The following is a 21392-nucleotide window of genomic DNA, read 5'->3' on the forward strand; positions in this document are numbered from 1 at the left end:
GTAAGGGCTCTCCTGCACAATCTGCCAATCAGTCTTTTTGACACGGGCTAGGCTAAGCCCAGCTTTTTGTGACCTGATCAGGATTTGAATCCAGCTCTCCAACCAGAGAGAGACTGGAGAATCGTTCCCTCCACACCAAATCAGTGAGAGAGAAAGCAAGCTAGCTGAAGTATAAAAGGCAGCACAATTACCCGAAATCTGAGTCTGCACCATCTGGAGTCATGTGTTCTGGGTCTGTGCCATTTTCTAATATAGGAGGCGTTTTCCTGTGTTCCATTGTTAAACCGTTGGCTGATTTACTTGAACTCTGTAATGATGGCCAGGCATCTTTGTTATTACTGTTCGGTCTGGAAAAAGGCAAGAGTAAAAAAAAAAAAAAAAAAGAAGAGTTCAAGTTATGAAGAAAGTGTTTTTAAAAATTGTAAGCACTGGGGAAATGAATCCTTGTGCCAGATAATCCATAAGAATAGATTTATCTGTGTATTATTTCTCAGATTTTAAATGGTGATGACATAAAAAAAGAATTAGTGGGGTAGAGAGGGGAGAGAGAAAACTGGGGGTAATCCTGTTTTCTTCACTGAATACATAGCTGCTCTGCCAACGCTGAAGTCCAAACTCATTCATTTAGGGAAGAAGAAAAAAGTAATAATAAAAAAGCAAAACAAAAAAACCCACCAAAAGCCATTGACAGCTTCAAGTATCCAGACCTACACACACCTCATTTAAAATTATTTGCTTTATCTCGCCAGTATTTGTAAGTTCTGTAAATCATGATTTTTTTTTTTTTTTAAAATAAGTGTTTTATATTCCAGGCCCTATAAAGCCTGGCCCCAACAGATGAAGTTTGTGTTTTACGTCTACACAGGGGTCCACAGCTTTACTAACAGACCATGAGACCAGTCAGATCAACACACTGTTCATTCGAGTTACTTCTCCCTTCATTTCTAGTTTAAAGCTGTAATTACTTCCCTTGTACAAAGCAACATTTCATCTCATTTTAGTGTGCACATTAGATCTGAAAAGTTCAAGAGAGGACTCAAAGCCCAAGGTTTTGCTGAAAATAGTTACATTTTACACAAGTTGAAGCAAGCTGGAAAGTCATCTTTAACTGAATGCATTCAAATACAGTCTCATCCACTAACCCTACAATCTCACTATAGAAGATTTGACTTTGTGTTCTCCAGTTCTTTTGCATTAACTTTAGATTTTCATTTACTTCAGTTAGCATGCTGTTTTTAGTATCCAAGTGCTGTCTTCATAGGAAGAAGCTTTAAAAAAAAAAATTTTTTTAAATACATATGTTCCTCCTGATGTCCCCTTTCCTTAATACGTTCTTATTACATGGTCCAATATTTACTCTGTATCTCTAGGTCAATTTAGTAAGTTCACAGTCAGAATCCGGAAACTCCTATAGCCACTTACAGCAACACAAGTGTTTCCTACTCCTATTCAGACAAAATTGGCACTATTAGCTACCATCAAATCTCAGTTAGTATTCCTAAGATTTGCTATTCTACCTCAATTTTTTCTCATACACTTATAAAATGACGTACACAGATGAGAGCCTTGATCTGATTTAGAGATCTCATCTTTGCTTTGTACACTTTTGAAATCAGTTAGTTTATGAGATATTGAATATCAAAGAACGAAGACACATACTCATCACTGCAATGTCAGTCATTTATACTCTCACCCTTACAAAATCCATAATCAAATTTATTTTAAATATCAAAATTTACGTCCTCTGCAGTGCAAAGCCACCTCTGTACTAAAGCGAATTAAAATCTCACAGATAAAAAGTCAGTTTTGCATCCAAGGAGAGAGGCACAGAGAAAGAAATTGTTCTGTGTTTTGGGGTGTGGGGTTTTTTTGGTGTTTTGGTTAAGTTCAAAGCTGCATGCTTCTAAAGGGCTGTCGTCTACAAGACCAGCAAGTGCTTAACAAGTGTTTCCATGTGTAGCATAAAAATGCATTCACTTCAGTTCTTCAGGAAAAAATCAGGAGGAAAAAAGGGAAAAAAAGAGCTTGATCTGTTTTAAATGTGGAATATACCTCTAACAGTAAGAGAATGCAGTTACCATGACTATCAAGTGACATACCAAGAGATGAGTACCAAACACCACATACACAAAGTGGCACTGGGTGATTTTAACATTTGCCTTCAGCAGCAAGAAAAAAGGTCTGCGAGTAGGACGTTTCAAATTAGAACACAATTGTGAAAAAGCATTTATGCACAGTTTAAGAAACTGTTTTCTACTACTGGATATTTGTAATTAAACACCTACTATTTAGAACTCAACTTCTGTTCAATTCCAGAGTGAAACAGAAATCCCAGAAACACAAGAACAACCATAAAATTGTCACAATTTCTGACAAACTGCCAGAAATATTAATATCGTATCAATGAATCAGACAAAACTGAGAACCCCATTGGGTAGAAAGCTGTGAAGGAGAACACCACACATTCACCAGCTCACAAGCTACATTTCGTACTGATGAGATGGGACTTGAAGAAACATTTCAAAGTCCCAGCTGCAAGAAGAAATTCACCTTGCAACCCAAAAGGTGGTGGGTGCCTAGCCATCAGGAAAGAACAGAGTCTGTGTTGTGATAATGCCGTTCAGCTGACAAGAAAAATTCCCTCCAGACCACTTCTTGCCTTTAGAGCAACATGACATTTTTTTCTGCAAGTGCCAACAAGTTAGCACCACATCTTGGTCAAGCTCCAATTCAGGCTTAAAAGCGTGCTGCAGTTTCATATAGAGCATTCTTTCCTCGCTACTATCATTTGTTCTGCTGGGATCCAATTAGGTTTCAAATTAAGATTAGTTCAGATTTTGAATATAAAACAATCAATAACCAAATACAGGAAGTGGTGGATTTGCTTTACTCGCTGCACTCTACCTTCCAAGTCAATATTGAACCAGTGCCCAAGAAATAAAAAATGTCACAGTATTTAAGAAAAGATCCTACTAGAGTTCGTGACCACTTGCAGTCAAAGAGCATATGACATTTTCTCCAGAAGTTAAAGAAAATCCCAGTACACCAGCTGCGATACCAGTTCTCAGAATTATATTCTGCTTATTCAAACTCCATTGGCAGTATTTTAGATACTGTACCCACTTTCTTGCTTAACCTGTTGTGCAGTTGTGCTGCCAGTGGCAAATTATTGTCTGAAAAATTAAGTAGTGGATAAACTGGCACACAACACAACCCCCAATTACAAGGCCAAGGTGTGTAAGAAGCACAATTTTACATTCCACTCTGTCCATCTCATTATGAAAATCCTACAAAAAGGAGTGGAAGAAATTGTTAACAGTTTTTATTTCTTTGTCTTAAATATGACATTTGAGTGGACAATTCACATCAGGACTGACAACCTTTAGGCTTTCACTTGTCTTTGTATGACTATGTACTCATATGGACAGAAGTCTTTTTGTAACTTACTGAATAAGCTACTTCAACAGAATACTATTTTAACAAGCAGTAGAAAGTCATATCTGCAATTACAACATAGTGAAAAACACATCATTTAAATTTACTAGATGAAAGCAAGAAATCTTTTATTCACATCTTGTGAATTCTTACTCACACAAAGGAAAAAACTTATCTTGCTTTCAATTTCCAAGGTCCTTACACCTAATGTAAGTACTGCACTATAAATCATGATGTAAAGAAACCACAATAAAAAAAAAAAACATGTATCAAGACTATAAGGTGTCTCAGTTGTGAGAGTACAGACTGCATTCATCATGACATCATACCAACAAAGCTGACATCTGGTCTTCAATAAATATTATGTGTTTATGCAAATACAAAATACAAGGTCTTCTTTCAGAATAAGAATACCTCATTCTGAACTAGTGATCCAAATGCACACAGCAGAAAAACACTCCTTTACTAAGTCACACTCACTTTGTACTATGACAAAGTGGTGCAGAGTGGTCTCTTTCTGCACGGAGAAAACCGCTATCAGATTTCATCATATAATAAGCACTAAAAAGATCAGGCAACTTAGGGGACACTATAGGAATAAAAAAAGCTTTCTTTGGGAATAAATAGAAATAAAGTATAGCCAGGCAGTCCAGTACCAGTACTTACGCATCATACCTCTGCAGTGCTGTCACTTTGTTCTTGTTCTTGTCAACTGTACCCGTAGATAACTGGAGAAAGTTGGGGTTTAGTTTGTATAATTCTTGCAGTAGTTTCTGTTCATATTCCTGGTGCTTACCCGCCTAAGGAAAAACAAACTCAAAATGAATGAATACTGGTTTAATATACGTTTCTATAGATACGAAAAAATATTTTTTATATATAAATGTACATATGTATGTCTCAAAGCTTAGTAACTGAGCTTTAACAACAGGTCACTCCTGACTGAAACTCAAAACAGTCCTTCTCAATCTCAGCACAGATATGATCTCAACGAATCTAAAGCTTGCCTAGAAATCCATTGGTGGTATTTACCAATTTCTATTTTTTTTGAGAATTTTAAAGCATAAAAAAAGTTACAGCCTTATTAGAACTTGCTCTTCAGTTCTATTCAAGAGCTTCCCAATATACCTTCTAAATCGCAAACAGTTAAATCTCCACGACAGTCTGCATTTGATGTATCAACTATAATAAGCTTTTCAGAAAATAGGAAGAAGCAAAGAGTCTCTCTTTTAACCTAAAAGTTCCAAAACTGAAGTAATTTTATATCGGCTTAATAAAAACAGAGGTGGTCTGAGAGTTAACTAATATGTGACTACAAGTATATGCTGAGCAGTAACTGGTAAATCATTCTTTTTAATAACTGAAAAATTGAAATACTCTTTTAACTAATTGAATTAATGGAGAACAAGAGCTTGCTTTCAGGAACTGAGAAGGCCCAATCCAACTCCAGAATACTGAATGAAGAAGAGAGTGTTATTCAGTCTGTAACATTCGGTGGCTCAATAGTTAAACCAAAATCAGCAAATCCCCCCCCCAACATCTAAAGTGACACCTGAAACAAGTTCATGATGAGCATTCACATTTTTTGTAGGTTGTTACAACACTCCAGCCTAAGAACTACTATTTGCAAGTTAAGTATTGTAATGAGTTGAATCAAAATACAAAATAGAACAGTAAATTTGAAGTTGTCAATAGCTTTTATCTAGAGTTTCCAGATACGAAGAGATGTCCTTTAGCAAAGGAAACAAGTGCCAAGATTTATGGTTAGGCCTTCTGAATTTAAAGTCTGGAACACATACATTATTATTACATCTTCAGTATCGATTTAAAAGCTCTCACACTACCTGTACATCTAAAAAAAAAAAAAAAAAAAAAAAAAAATCAATGTTTGTACATTACTTAATTCCCTTCATAAATGTTTTGTTGGAACAGGAATGGAATTGATGCACAGGCAACGTCGACACCCTCCTAGAAAACTATCACAACATAAAAGAAAACTATTAGTTGCCTTTTTTCTCTCCTTAAAAAAAGGAGGAATATTTTACAAAATTCAAAAAACAGTACTGCTGACAAACTAAATTCCCTTATGGGCTCCTTTAGAAGGGCAACTGCACATCCCATATGAATATTTCAAGTCAGTCAAACACTACAAATGTCTCCAGGTTTTTCGCTACTTAATTTTCCAGTTCTACGTTACTGACTGATTCCGAATGTGTCTATGTAGTGAACCTACACAACCCTTAAAAAAGGACATTGAAACATCTCATGTATGTGTCATCTTATCTGACTTCGTCAGTGTCTACACCCAAACTACTACCTACAGTAGAAAAAAGTGTGGTTCTAGAGACTGGTTCACCTAAATACAAACTTTGAGATATACTGTACCCAGGAAATGCTTCTTTCACCATCCACTACGAACAGAATCTAAGCAGCTAGCTCAGATGCACAAATCTGCACTGCAAGCATTAAGCAGCTGAGTAAAAAGAAACCTCCCTGTATATCTCATCTTGCTTCAGACTTCAGTGGCAAAAGACAACATCACAGCCAGGAACATCAGGCCAGTACTAAGCTCACCTACCTGTCACATAAATGTAAGAAAGAAGCAAGACTAAAATCCTACACAGGAGCTCGACACAATCTTGCTTTATTTATAACAAGCAATCCAAAGGCCAAGCTTAGCATCTCTAACCTACCTTATCTAAATTCCCAACTTCATTTTGAGGAAATTCTGGAGTTCTATGAATTCTTTTCAGTTTGTCACAATGTTTAGCTCTATTAACAATTATTGAACCTAGAACATAAGTTCATCCATTGACTTTTTTTTTTCTTTTAAATAGAGAATCAGTGTCTGTGACAATGAACATTCTATCCCATTAAACAGACCTGTAAATTCATTGACACTAACCCAAACTCCAGAAAGCTGGTGCACTGAAAACACAATGCACTCTTCAGTAGTTCTGGAATTTCCAACAACTTCCAAGAAAGCAATGCGAAATCAAGAAGAAAGTTTAAGGAATGTAACAAAGATCAGGAAAGGAAGATTAATTTAAGTCACCAAGATCAAGTATAATCCACTTAAGGCTTCTCAAGAAACTTGTACGTGAAATTGAATTCCTGGCCAAGATATGCAGCCTATAAACTTTAACTGGCATTCAGGCCAGAGGACAGACAGGTTGCCACTGTCTTCTACAAAAACGGCTGTAGAAAAGTTCCTATGAACTACACATCGCTAAGTTCAACCTCCATCCCTCCTAAGATTATAAAGTCTGTCTTAAAAAAAAAGATATTAGTTAATGGACAAACACAGTCTGCTGAGAATGAATCTGAACATTTTCTGTAAAGGAGAATCTTACTTCACTAACGTGACGGAATGTTATGATAGTGTCAATAAGCATAAACAGAGGATCCACCAAATTTTCAAAAAAAGACTGTGATAAGGTTTCACACTGAAAGTTATTTACAAAGCTGCCCTGGTACAGAGGAAAGGCATTTGTGTGGATTAAAGCTAGGTCAAAGACAGAAAGGCAAAGGTAAGACTTACTGCAGAAGCAAGCAGTGATGACTGATGACTGGTACTGGTTTTCTGCAAAACTATCAGCATACATGAGAAAGGGGTGAAAAGCAAGTTCTTTGCTGAAAATATGAAGCTCTCTGGGTAGTAAACTGCCATGTTGATACTGAGGAACTCCAAAAGAACATCAGAGAACTCGGCAAACAGCCAAAAAGGTGGCAAACAAGCTTCACCAGAGACGTCAGGTAACACACCAAGGGAAAAGTAGCCTAAACCACACTAAGGCTCTACTGATCTGTGAATTGGTTGTTACAGCTATGAGAAGAGATACTGAAGTTACTGGCAAAAGATCTCTGAAACAGTTAGTTTATGATGCACCAGCAACCAAGCACAAAAATTGTGCTGGGCATCACTAGGAAGGGCACTTTAAAAAAAAAAATATACCAAAACCAAAAACACTCCCCCACCCCACACTACACACAAACCACAGAGGACTGCCGTATTAAACTTTGCTTCCCTCACATCACAAGTATGATGCATCCCACCTCTGCATATTAAGGAGGACACAGTTAGAAGGTACACAGAAGTGCAACAGAAATTATCAGAGAAAGGGAGGAATTGCTTTACAAAGTGTAAAAGTCCAAAAACCGCGTGATTTGGAGAGAAGGCTGAGAGAGAGAAGATCAAGTTTTACAATATCACAAAGGCAATGGATAAGGTGAATACAGGTTTTGCTTTCAGCAAGTACTACAATGCTAAGATTAGGGGACACTTGACAGAACTAGCTGGAGATCAGTAACACAAACAAAAGAAAGCACTTTAAAAAACAGCTGGTGAACTTCTGGGGCTTGATGCCACAAAAGACTATTGGGTTGACAGTATCAGCAGATTCAAAACGGATTAAATAAATTCATGGCTGACAGCTCTATGAAAAACTAAAAAGCCTAGACAGGAACATACCCTCAAACATGTATAATGTAACAGATCTAGGTGGTGGGAGAAATACAGAGAAATGAACCGGGAAGGTGGCCTGGTTTACAGTTTCTCCTTGAATTTTACCTCCTATTGCCATTATCTGTGACAAAATACATACTACAAGGACTATTCATCTGAATCAGCAGAGTATTTCTATAATTTATGAAAATGTAGTTGAAATCCTCACAAATAATGGCTAATTATGTTTAATAGAGATGGACATTCTTCCTTACTCTCTGACTTACATTGGCCTAACAAATGAAATAAAATCTATTTGTACAACATTTGTGTTAGCACTAGGGGTGGGGACCACCTGCTTCATAGACAGACCACATGCAAAAGTTGCAGCACGGATGCAAGGCTGGCATATTGAGTTTAAAAGCTTTACCATACCTCACATAGAGAGACAGACCCAGTCCCCAAAGTCCTCAGAACACACCACCTTTGAGAAAACTATCTACTTACTTGCTTCCCTACCTTAGAGAATAAGCATTTTGATGTTGATATAGTAAAAAAATCCGCCCATCAGTATTTATGCTTTATTACAGTTACCCTCAATGTTGTATTTCCAAATGGTTTCTATACGCTTCACAGGCTAATGTGAATATCAGAATTCAGATAGCATGGTCAAATCACAGTACAACAGTTAAGCCACAGTAACTGGCCACATACACAAAGCCTACAGGATAACCCAGATCTGCACTAACTCATTTCAGAGATTTAAAATAACATATGTTACCTTGCACTGGTATGAACAAAGAACAAGTAGGTAACTTAAACTCTTAGCCAGGAATTCAAATAAGCTTATCTCCATCTTATTGGCTCATGAACACTCAGTGGACTTTTCAGCCTTTAAAAGCAGCATGCAATGAAAAAAATTAAACTAACTGTTCACTTCCAATATCCAATATCCAACTGGTTAATCACCTTTTTGATTACAAAGCTCATCTCTGCCATAACATTCAGCAAAACTCTACATTATACATATATTAGACTAACTTATATACAATAAAATACATACACGCCACATTTTACGCATTTCTCACTCATATTTACCTGCATTTCCTCTTTTGTGAAGCTGGCTGCTTCGTCTCCCAGCTCATGTAGATACATACAGTCTGGTTTTGGACACTGCATATTCTTTAGAAAATAACTACAATATTTTGTTGTACCTAATGATGCCTGAAGAAAAGAAAAAAAAATCTTACTTAAGTACGGGAGGTTAACAACGCCTTTTACAGTATAAGGAAAAAAAACAGCTTTATTGGAAAACAAAAAATTCCTTCCCAAAATTTGGAGTTCCATTATAATGCATTTTTTGATGCAGACGGACTAGGAAGTCCATTTCTAAGAAATCTATATACCTGAGGATTATCTAATTAGGATGTATTTCTGTTTTCATCCATTCTAAATAAACGTCAAATTAAGAGCCTTAGTAAATATTTGCATTCATAATCATAGGTAGTCATATAAGTAGTTATGAGTTTGTATTACACGAAACTGGTTAATGTTTTGTAGCAGGGTGAGGAAATCAGTATTAACTAGATGATTTTCTATAGCCACCAATTTGGCCAAGTCAGCCCGAATTTCTGTTTACACAGATACCAAAAGGAAAAAAACTTGTACTTCCCAGGGAGCTTTTGAGAGATGTGGTGTTTGGACCACAGAAATGCTCTGTAAAAGTAAATAATCAGGTTTTCCTACTGTGCTATTAAGCTATACAGTAAAAAAGCCACTGTGGGAAGGGAGAGGTGGTGCATCTCTTCCTTTGTCTCAAGATTTTGTTTGAAGACATTATCAGCTAACCCCCTAAAACACTGCCTGTTGGAAACTCACTGAATTTCCATGTTGTGATTAACGCTAGGAAAATAGGTCAAAACCCATTACCCAATAAACTGGACACTTTTGCTCATCAACACAAACTTATCCATACAAACAAAATTTTATACTATGCACTGATACTAGTGTCCTAGCACATACACACAAGAATGAAAAAATGTTACCACCTTAAGTGTTCTGCCGTCTACCACCACATTATTGACGCACTGTATGGCTCTGAGAGCATCTTCTGACCGGATGTAGGTTACATATGCACTGGCACTTGGACCCTAGAAAGAAAACATACCATATTTTATTTTTTTCTCCCCCCCCAGACAGATCTGAACATTAAGTTGCTTTTTTAGCAGCTCGCTTCATAAACTGGTATAGTCATGGCTAGATATTTAACAGGAAAACTGGCAAAAATTGTATAATTCATAAAAATTTACATGTGATGCATAAAGAATGGGGTAAAAATGAAATGCATCAAAACACTGCTTGAAAGTTCTAAAAATACCTGAAGGTATTTTATCCCTGAAATGTAGATTAGTGAATAAATGCCACATTGCTGCTTCTTTGAAGGTTCTCATCCTTTCTCCCATTTTTTAAATCTTTCTGCATTGCATCTTGCATCCAACTTTGAGAATCAGGCTGGACAATGCCTCATTAACGTAACAGAATTTTTTTTTTTTTTTTTTTTACTACTTTAACCTATTGCTTAATCAGAAATAGCAAGCCCCAGATTCACTCCGGACACACATATTTTCTTTAAAGGAATTAAAAATAAAAAATCACAAGGGCCTCTAACTTACCTGTGAGCCTGCATATGATGTGCTGTTATTAATGACAACTTTATGTATTTTACCAAACTTCCCAAAATATTCTGGTCGTTTCAAGACCTACAAGAAAAGAAAGTTAGAGTGATATACTGGAAAGTTAATTCATATAGTGCTGTACTTATTTTTCTGTGTAACTGTGCAACTACAGCCTTTAACTAATAAACAACAGGTCTCCTCTGCAAAGATGGGGAGAGCATGCAGATGTAGATTTGCCTTCCAACGTAAAACATGGTTACTTGCAACACAGAGTACGTTGCCACTGCAGTAAATAACTTCAATGAAGGGTATTCCACATTTTATTTTTTATATCTCTTTCGGTACTCAGATTACCCAAACCCTACCCTGGCAAAATACATCTCATTCAGCGTGAAACATTCCTGTATGTATCTATTTTATAATTTGAGGAAAAAATAAAAATCACATTCATTCCAGTTTAAAAAAAAATGACCACCTCAAACTTGCGTTCAGATATATTAACTGCCAGAAACAAAGTGCTGAATCCTGACTCACTTGCCCCACTCCAAAGAGAAAAACAGTAAACGAATTAGCTTGATATAGCCTCAAGTTTTCAGAAGACCAGACTAAGTACAGGAAGACAATATACGACACTTCCCAGAGGCAAGAAAAAGCATTTCAGAATCAGTATCATGCTGAAATGAACAAGTGAATACCACATCCCTGAAGAGAGAAAAAAAAAAAAACAAAACAAACTCCTGTCTTGCCTTTCCCTGCATCAGTTAGTAATAACACACCATTCAGGGATCCTGTGCAAAGCAGGAACATCTCTAGCATACTAAGCAACTCAGTTGAATAACTGCTACCTGTGTGCCAATGGAATGGGCAATATATCTGACACGTTTTGTACCAAAAGCCTTTATTTCTCTATCCCTGTGATGGAAGGAGGTGCAGAAGTACTGACTATTGAGACTGAAGCTAGATAAGCTAAGTGTATTTCTAGTTCTAAACAATAACCTGAGGGGTTAAAAAGGAAGATTAGTTTCCCCAGCTCTGTCTTCATATTAACACTGGATAGTACAGTTAAACTGTACTGATCCAAGAACTTCTGTATCTAACCACCTCCTCACTCCTCTCAAGGGAGCATCAATGTCTTCAAGATCTAACAGCATTATTCACATTTGGAAGATCCTGCAGAACTACAGGGCATGTTGTATAGACAAGTCACCCACTGGTCTCTTCTGACTGCTCTTCACTTCATCTACACCATCTTAAAAGATCCTACACCCACCCTCAGGCATCATTCCAGAGGAGACTGACAATCCCGAGTAAAGCAGAAGGGTTTCTTCCCATGTCTTGCAGATTATACTCCTGATAGGACATGGCAGCATGACCTTCACAATTTTCACAAGACCACGTCAACAGAAGTGGATCCACTGGTACTCCATTATGATCCATAGATCTATTTCCATAAACCGCAAGCAGCAGCAAATCTCCCCTTCCAAATCATCTTTATTTGTGCAGGAGTTTTTTGCCTGCTTAAGTCGACAACTTAAATTGAATAAATGGAATACTTTTTATTATTTAGCCCAGTTCTCTCTCTTTCAGGCTAAGTTTCTTGGAAATCAAGTAATCTTGGTGCTATACGCAATATTCAGTAAGTATACATTATCTTCTGGTATGTTAGTGAGAATACTGCTACCACCAAACCTAGTACACACACACCCCCCAGCAATAAATCCACTTCTAATTACTTCAGGTATTCAGTGTGGAATTATCTGAGGTTAAAAAAAAAAGTTAACTGTACATACTATTGTTTCTCTTACTCACAAAAACTGAATACATTTTTCAGTAACAAATAGCACCAAGCCAGTGTTGACAGTTGCTTGCAAATACTTGTTGCTGTATTCTGGTAGAAACTGAAGTGTTACATACCAGAACAGTTTAACTTTGATTTTTCTCTTCCCTCCATAGCAGCCCCCCCCTTTTTTTTTCCCCCCTCCACTAAAAGCAGCTTTTTACATTTGTTCTTTCCCAGTCTACCAAAATGCAGCCCATAGTCTGCGAGTCCTCAGAAACAGCCACCTCTATTTGAGATATCCCCATACAATTTAGTCAGATCAGGTGAATTTAACTTGGCACAGTAGTTTTGAAGACATCTATCTTATCCTGTAGTACATTCCCTACATATTCTAATTCAAGGTACTTTCATTAGCACTAATGCCATTAGCTACCTGCAGCTGACTGATGATGGAAGTAAATAAAACATTTTAAACACAATCAGTTTTCTCAAATGAACAGCTCCTTTCTGATGATGCAGAGCAGCAAGGCAGCTCTTTCCTGGGCCTTCCCCTCAGTAATTTTCTTCCCCACTCAGTCTCCATCATCCTTATGCTCCTTCCTAGTTACACTTCATGTGTTGGCTTTTTTCTTCTGTTCCTACAGGTTTGCGCTACACTTTATAGTCGTTCTCTATAACCCAATCAATCTCCCATTTTAGAATTGGTGGTGCATGACACAGCTGTCTAGTGCCAGCAGATCCAGCCTAGGAAAATGAGTACCTAAAAAATCCTTACGCTTTTTTTTTTAGCTTAACAAGCGGTTTTAAAACAAATACAGAGAACAATTTCCTTAACAAAAAACCAGAGCATTCATACTGCTAAAAGCAAAGACATAAACACTTATTGAGGCTATTTTGGAGGAGGAAGCTGCACAGGTTCCCTTAAGCAGATGGGGCCTCATCAGCAGTGAACCTTTTCAATGCTGCTTCATTTTGTACCTATCAGGGAGGCAGACCGGGGTGGGCACAAGGGTATTCCCGTGGTCCCTCAACACTAAGTTAAGAGCAAGATCTGCAAGTATGAACCGCTCACCTCTGGATCTGCTAGGCGCTGAGATAGCCCTACCACGAAGACAAGGTTCTTCTGTACAACCCGTACACTGGCCAAATGTTTGCGATTCTCTGATATCTTCTGTTTCCTCTCATTTTGTTTCTGTTTCTTTTCATTTTTTATCCTTTGCAGTTCTTCCTGGGAGAGTGGTTTGTACACTGCTGGATCTTCTGGATATGGCTAAATACAACAAATATCATTAAAAACAACCCATATAAGAAACAATGCATTTGAAAAATCATTAATCTTGATGTTTTAAATACATAAATTTTTTTCTTCTGTTATACTGTTCTGATTGTTATGGCTAGCCACATTACAGAAGTATCATATTCAGTCCTTTGGGAAATGTGAACATCTTGCACTGCATTTGCATAGAATTCTCGTATTTATAGATATAATACTGATTTAGGCAATAGCCATATTCTAACCCAGCGGCCTAGTCAGTCTGGTAACAGTACAAGCAGCTGCAACATGGTAGCCAAAACATCTTGTTTGGATTTCACTAACGTAGCGTAGTAAGCAGGGTGAAAGCATGCCCTGCATATTCACTTTATATTTAGTTGTCTGACACAGATTTGGATACTTAAGTGTATTAACAAACAAAGTAAAGACTACAGGATAAGAAATCAAAATAGAAATATAGTTTCAGTGGCCCACCAAGTTCAAGACACAGCTCAATCTTTATATGGTTAACAACTTCTAGTGAAGAGCCAGATTTCAGTACAGTTACTGCATACTGATTTAATAGTATTCTTGCCATGCTTATGTACCAGTTTGAAACCTGGGTTTTGTCTTCCCTGGACAAAGGTGAATTTTTAACCTCAAAAATTATCATCTACAGATAACTCCTCAAACACAAACATAACACTGTAAATTTTAATCTCAAAACAATCTAGAAGTACAAGTGTTACCTAGAAAGATCGCTCTATAGCAATGCTCTGCATCAGTAAAGGCACTATTTTAGCCTGGTCTTGTAGACTACAGTGCATTGTCCTCTGTCCCAGCTTACTCCTCAAAGCAGTCCCATATTCCTTACCTGTCCCAGTTTTCACAGACTGAAAAGTCAGATTTCACGCTTTGTATGCAAAGCGATGCTAAGCACAGAAGTAAGTATATTAAAAAAAAAAAAAATCTCAAAAAAAGTGTTTCTAAACACTGACATGAAGTAAAAAGGAAAAAAGTACAGGAGATGTGCATTAAGGTAAAATACTTAAGATAAAGAAGTTAAGATCACCATTATGTTGAACTAAGTTCTTTGCTTGTACTACTATAACCAAAGGTTTCAGTGTGCAAGTTCAACAAAAATGAATTTAACTTTTTCTTGACTGTCCTCTGTTAATGGCAGAACACAAAGCTAGGTGTCATACTAAATGGCCTGACAAAAATCCACGGCAGCAGATGAAAATAAGGTTTAAGTTAAAAGCATAGACCCCTCATACTTGCACGATGCTACTGAAAGAGACTCCAAGCGCTCAGACCTGACAGTTATCAGAGTACATGCCCAATCAAAACAAGATCCATTTTACAGTTTAAAGAGTTTAAAGTTCAGCATCATTATGCTATAGTTCAGACATCTGAAAATATGCTGCAGTTGACTACAGCAGATGGCATCTCACTGTTACACCATCAAGTCCTCTGGAACATGTTTTTAGTATTACAAAGGAATTTAAACTTGTAAGATACTTCAGCAGTAGCCAAAGGTACACAACTAAGTCCTTAACATGAAAACACAACAAGGACTCATGTTATTCCTGAAGAACAGTTAAAACTGTACTGTTTCTTAGAAAGTTATGCTATTCACAAGTAACACTGAATACCTTATACAGATTTCACAATATACTTGATGAACAGCAATGACCTGTTAGTAAGGTCATTCAAGATTAGCTATAGCCAATGATTATCTTGAGTTTTAACACATGTACAAATGAGGACTTCAGATATGCATAGTAATTCTGCAAGGCATTTCACTTATTTAAAGGGCTTCTTGAAGTCTGCATTAACCAATCATGTAGAATAAAGAACAGATACTGTTTTGTTTTAGGGAAGAGAAAGACTGCTCAGCAAAGAAAGAGTTAATTCAGTTATCACATTCAAGCTGAGTTCAGGTAGGAATAGAAGAAAAACAAGTGCACCAGTATAAGGTAGATAATAGTTCCAAAAATAAAATGGCTTGCCCTGCATCAAGTGGTGTGGTATCATACCCTCATCACTTCACAGATTAATTCCCATACTACACAAGGCAAGGCTTGCAAGTATACTGCGCTCTGGTGCTGTGCAAGAAGTTCATTCATGCTTTCCAGTAGGTTCAGTAAGGCTCCTGAAGGTCCAAGAAAACTACAGCAAACAGTGCCACAGCTCATCAGCTTCTTCCTTGCCAAGTATAGCCACATTTAGAGCAGATTCTCAAATGAGAAGCAAGTCAGACAATATGTTCCTTCTCTGTACAGCCATTTGCTACTGGAGGTTCTGAACATTAGTCAGAACACATCCTGGGTAGCTCAAGCATAACACTGAGCAGAATGTTTATTTCTCTGTAGTAAAACTAGTAGTTTGTATTTGTACAGGAGAGCACAAGAACTGCTGGGAGGCACACAACTAAACAGCAACTTCAGAATCAGGGAAGTGTCTTCATGTCAGCAGAAAGTAAGAGGCTGCCTGAATAAGGATTTCAATCATTAAGAAGTAGCAGCAGTTGATTTGCCAACATGGCTAACAGTAGCACTTGTTTGACCAACAGAATCATCGAAAGTTTTCTCTAGATACTGTAGAGCTGTCTTACATATGAAATATTTCACATGTATGTTTATCACCCTTATGACATGTTAAGTGCTTCTAAGGAATATGAGTAGTTAGATATCCTGACTTGCAGAACCTGTATATGAATCTCCGTGCACCTCCTGAATCCCAAGAACAAATCAGAAACCAAACCCCAAGAAGCAATAGATGATTTTCTTATCTATATATAATGGGTGGCATGATGACAGATACGAGATATTGTGCATTTAAGCAGGGATGAAGGCACGTAAGCACAGCACTGACATTCAGAAGCTCATTCTAAAAAAATAGTATTAGAAATCAATTCCTTTTAAATAACGACATAAAGTCAGTCTACAAATAGGACAATGAATGATTTCGTCTTTCGAGTGATTGCTTCCCACAGTGTTGAAGTTCATGAACCCAGATGACAGTTCAGCCATAGACAGAACACATGCAGGGAAAGCTGGAGGAACATGACTCTGAAAGCCAACCAAGGCGGACTGACTGCTGGTGTGTCTCACAGCACCATTTCATCTGTTGTTTACCCTCTGTTCAACACTATAAAATAGGGGTAGGGGGAAGACCACAGGTACCAGAAACTCCCAGGTCTTGCAAAAGCTAAAGTGGCAGTGCTACTGACATGACCACTTCGCCCTTCCTCCCCTCCCAAGAAGCATAAGATAACTTGTTTAACCCACTAGCACCGATTCATTAGTTGGTAGAGGATTTGACATCCAAGCAAAGTAGCTACATCAAGTGTTACCAGCATTTATGTATTTTCAGAGGCAAGACATTAAGAGATGTCAAAATCACTGATGCACTGAATAAATTTAGCTGACACCCTCCACTTAAGTTACACAAATCCTCTTCAGCAAAAACAATGGAAGCCATCTCAGTGAGAAGTGCCAACATGGAAAATTACCAGACTTTGTTTACACTAATTGCAAGTGCTCGTAGTCCTACAAGAACTTCATCAAAAGTTCGAATGTCTCTTCTGTAGTCTCTTTTCTTTAATCAGAGATAGCCCTTGATGAATTCTCAGTCTTCCTGACTAAGTTTGTCCTGACATTTAAGTTTTGGTTTCTTTCAGACTTTTTCCCTCCTGACATTTTCCCAATTGTTGAAAGCTGAGCTGGGATTTATCAAGCACTTTGCTTTTGTCATTCCCAGATGGGTCACATTCCTTCAACACAATGGATGCACCAACATTTCCCAGTTGTTGCCTTGCTACCAAATAGGTTCTGAAATGAGAAATACAGAGAAAGTCAATAAGGTTTATGCACAGTATACACCATATTACTTATATCAAGAATAAAAAATGGCCATTTCCTATTTATTTCTAAACATCAGTTGTTGCACCAAACTGCTCAGTTGTGGGATTAAAAGCACCAGAGAAAACAAATTGCATTTGGGAGACTGTGCATTAACACCAAGTGTTCTTTTTACGCTGAGGCAGGAATAGGAGAACCAAGGATGTAAATACGCTTAAAACATGTTAGTTTTGTGGTCATAAATTTAGAAGCTCACCATTTCCCTCTACATCTAACACAAGGTGCTAGAAGGAATAAAGCTTTCTAAGTTGAGGAACTGGAAAAAAAGGCAAAGTCACAACAAATACAGCTGTGTATGAAGTTATATTATTTGGTGGGAGGGCAAAGCAATTAAGAAATGTGAAGGAGCTAGATTTTTTTAACTGTTGGATTTAAAAATCACAGTAACTGACATTAGGGTCTGAGTACTATCCTCTATTAAAGCAACCTAAGCAACCGAAACAGTATGTATTATTCATACGAGAAACAGTACATGGGCTGCTGAATTTAAGGAAAAAAAAAAAGAAAAATCACCGCAAAGATAAAAATCACTGGCTCTACAACCACAATGAGCAAGTCTGCCGACCTGTAAACCGGCTTTTGGCCACAGAATTCTCTTCTGAGGACAGCATATTTTCATTTTAATTTGACTAGTTAGCCGCTATTTCACTCACAGTTCAGAAATCAATTGTCTGAAAACAACAGGAAGGCTTGCTTAGCATCTTACAATTGACTACACCTACAATCCTGAAGGGCATCAGGAACTCAAACAGGTCAGTTCTACTTTTTTTAAGGAAGTACTTTTTGTAGTTTATGAATTAAACAGAAACAATTTCCAAGTCTATTTCAGTAGATTCAGACAAAGTTTAGAAAGCTTTTAATGTGTTAAGTCCAACAAGTGCTAGTTTCCAACCAGCATTCAAGTTAAATGCATTCTAGCACCTTACTCTCACAAATCAACGCAAATGTTTGTCTACTACTGTTACTAACAGGAGGAAACTTAAGACACACTAACTCATTGACTGCAGCCACGTGAACATATACTGCACATGCAAATGTTCAGCCACATAACAGTTCAAGCATGTAGAAGTATTTTCTCCCTGACAGAAAAAAAATGCACGCTAACATCTTTTCAGAGAGAAGCAAATTAGAGAAGCTCAGGAAAGTAACGGTATATATGCAATGCACAGTTACGATCTATCGAACTAATAGCACAGATACCACTATAGTGCATAGCCAAACTATTTTATCACAGACTTTTCCAGAATCTCCCCCAAACCTTTCAACCAAAATTCCTGGATAAGAACTTCATTGCTCCTCTCCACAGACTAGTGATCAAACTACTGGAGAACTCGCACCACGTTCAATACCATCAGCACAAACAGCAGTTCTCTATTATGTAATTGTGCATAGCATACTCGGCCTTGCTTTAACATATGCTTCTTCACAATTCATTTTGCAGTATGTATCCTACACTGGTATACACATTATACACGACATACCTGTTGAAACCATAGTGCCTACTATAAACTTTACTGCAAAATTTTTGTTGCTTTGCATTTTCTATGCTTCAGCATTTTAAGTGGTCATAACCAATGCCCACCACAGTAGACACGAATTAGAAAATTACTTAGATCTTTTCCCCAGAGACCTTACTACAAACACATAGGAACTATTTAGACACACTGCACACAAAAAGACATACCTGGTTCAGAAGGTCCAGATCATTTCAAAAGGTGGCTTCTTCAGACTTATTTAATGCTGCCATCAACGGTGTAGCTTGAAACTTTTTATTCCCAAGATCGTGATAGCATCTCTGCATCACAAAGTCTTTGTCCATGCCACAGAAGGAGTGTACTCCTCAGCCTCCTCCACGCAAATCTCCTACAATCCAGCAACATAGCTTCAACTCTACTCAAGAACATCTTGAAGTCCATGGATGAAAAAAGTATGAAGAACATAATCCTCGTCCATTGTGAAAGAAGAGTTCTCCTTCCTCCCCTGGAACAGTCGGTGTACTTCATTCTGATTGTAGCACTCAGTCTAGCTTTTCCTCCCGAAACTGTTTTTCTGAGCAAACTGTATCCAATTCAGCAAAGTGTTTGCACATCCAATCATACGCCAGATTATTCCACATTCAAAAGTTCAACTGTGGCAGTATCCATATTTCAAAGAATTCAGATACCCAGAGGCAGTGTATAGCATGCTGCTTCTGTGATTTTTCAGATATACTCCACAAACTTCCAGTAATGAACAGGTACAGATGAATCAAATAGTTGTTGGCAAAAAGTAGTGTAATAAATCCAAGTAAACGAAGTGACTTACACAGCGAAGGAAATTCCAGAAATCTCATGTTGTACCAGAAAAGTAGAAATTTGCTTGCACTATGAAAATTACTATACAGCATGTGTCATCTACAGCAAGTATCACACGTGGAGACTAATTTGGCTGAAGACAGATGGATCATCTTGTAGAACATACAGCTCAAATATTGCAGCAAATTTGTGCAATTCGTTAACAAATGTATGTTGCTGTGGGATAGCCTTCAGGCTTGCAGAGGTGTCCAAACACAGGTTAGCAGTGATAGCTCTACTGTAGCCAAAGCCCAAAAGAGCAACAAGAAAATATGACTGAAAGTGCTTATAAAAAGACGTGGCAGTGAATAAAGATAGCGAGACCAAGCAAGATTACTTGGGGTCTGAAAAAGGAGCTGTAATATGAGACAGGAAGCCAACAAAGGCATAAACTGAGGATAGGATCATGATTAAATCGTAAGAGAAAGAAGGGACACAAGTAGCTATGATTACAAAAAGAGGGAGGCCAGGCAAGAAAGTTACAATCAAGGGAAGTCATTAAAGAGAAGAAGATATCGAGACAGAATTTTATTAAACACTGAAGACAAGGAAATAATGAGGTTAAGCAAAACACTAAAAGGAGGAGGAAAATAATAAAAGCAGGCAACTTAGTGAAGCTGAAGTTTATAGTTGTGGCCAACCATAGTATCAGCCAGACATCAACTAAGAGACACGGAAAAAATTAAGCGTGACTCTCAAAGTACTACCTTTAAGCATTTGGCAACAAGATCAGAACACTAGACAAATAAACTTAGCCTAGATTCTGAAATCCTTTAAAGTTTAACACCATTGGATATATTTTCCAAAGGTCTTACACGTTTAGCATCCAGAAGAATTTGGATTAAAAGCTCCAGTGCCACAACCAAACAAGCAGGTGCTTTATAAGCTTGCCTCAGACAACTCTGCTAGTTTAGCTGAACATTGGCCCTCAGCAAATCCCTGATGCTGGAATCCTCACTGTCCTTCCTCAAAAGACTTTGTCAATGTGTTAGCACCCCAGCTGAAAGGATTTTTTTTTTTTCCAACAGTTCTCCCAGCATCAGCATGCCTTGGTTCTGACCCACAGCTTCCCCTATTAAACCAGTTCTGAATTTAACAAACCAAGACTAGCCATTGCACAACAGCCTTCACACATACGCAGATGGAATCTGAAAGATGCAACATCTCACCCTTGATCTAGGCCATGACTAGACGAATGTTTCCCCGAAGGAAAAGGATGTCTTTTGTACCAACACAATGCAAGAGCCTTGCGATATGTGCAAGACAAGCCGCTGTTCCAGGATATTTACCTTTCTGCAAGCAGGACAGAGTCCATTCTCATCAGTGCGGATACGATGCCAACAGAAACGACAGATTTGGTAGCCACAGGTGCAAGGGAAGAAATTGATGTCATCAATTTCCAGAGGCTCCATGCAAAGGGGGCATTCCACAGGGTCTTCCTTAGCATCAGGGCTGCGAGACATCTTTATATGTTCGCAGAGCAGCAAAAGTTTGTAATAACTTAATAGACCAAGAAGGTCAGCACTTGAAGGTCTGCAAGACAGGTG

The 21392-nt window shown here is 37.7% G+C and overlaps 1 protein-coding gene across 5 annotated transcripts in view; it reads right to left on the reverse strand.

Moving 5' to 3' along the window:
- The window catches only part of CNOT4 (CCR4-NOT transcription complex subunit 4), an 83558-nt gene that overhangs the window by 25692 nt on the left and 36474 nt on the right, over nucleotides 1-21392 (reverse strand). For 3 of the 5 annotated variants that reach the window (XM_075428923.1, XM_075428920.1, XM_075428921.1), the window contains 7 exons: nucleotides 21135-21378; nucleotides 13407-13604; nucleotides 10552-10638; nucleotides 9928-10029; nucleotides 8978-9103; nucleotides 4111-4235; nucleotides 192-347 (listed from right to left, as the gene is read on the reverse strand). In XM_075428923.1, coding sequence (XP_075285038.1) covers nucleotides 192-347; nucleotides 4111-4235; nucleotides 8978-9103; nucleotides 9928-10029; nucleotides 10552-10638; nucleotides 13407-13604; nucleotides 21135-21308 — 968 coding nt within the window. In that variant the 5' untranslated portion in view covers nucleotides 21309-21378. The remainder of the gene's footprint in view (nucleotides 1-191; nucleotides 348-4110; nucleotides 4236-8977; nucleotides 9104-9927; nucleotides 10030-10551; nucleotides 10639-13406; nucleotides 13605-21134; nucleotides 21379-21392) is intronic. The other 2 variants (XM_075428924.1, XM_075428922.1) reach the window with 1 other exon arrangement.

Source organism: Opisthocomus hoazin, chromosome 8 (assembly GCF_030867145.1).
Source record: "Opisthocomus hoazin isolate bOpiHoa1 chromosome 8, bOpiHoa1.hap1, whole genome shotgun sequence".
Taxonomy (NCBI): domain Eukaryota; kingdom Metazoa; phylum Chordata; class Aves; order Opisthocomiformes; family Opisthocomidae; genus Opisthocomus; species Opisthocomus hoazin.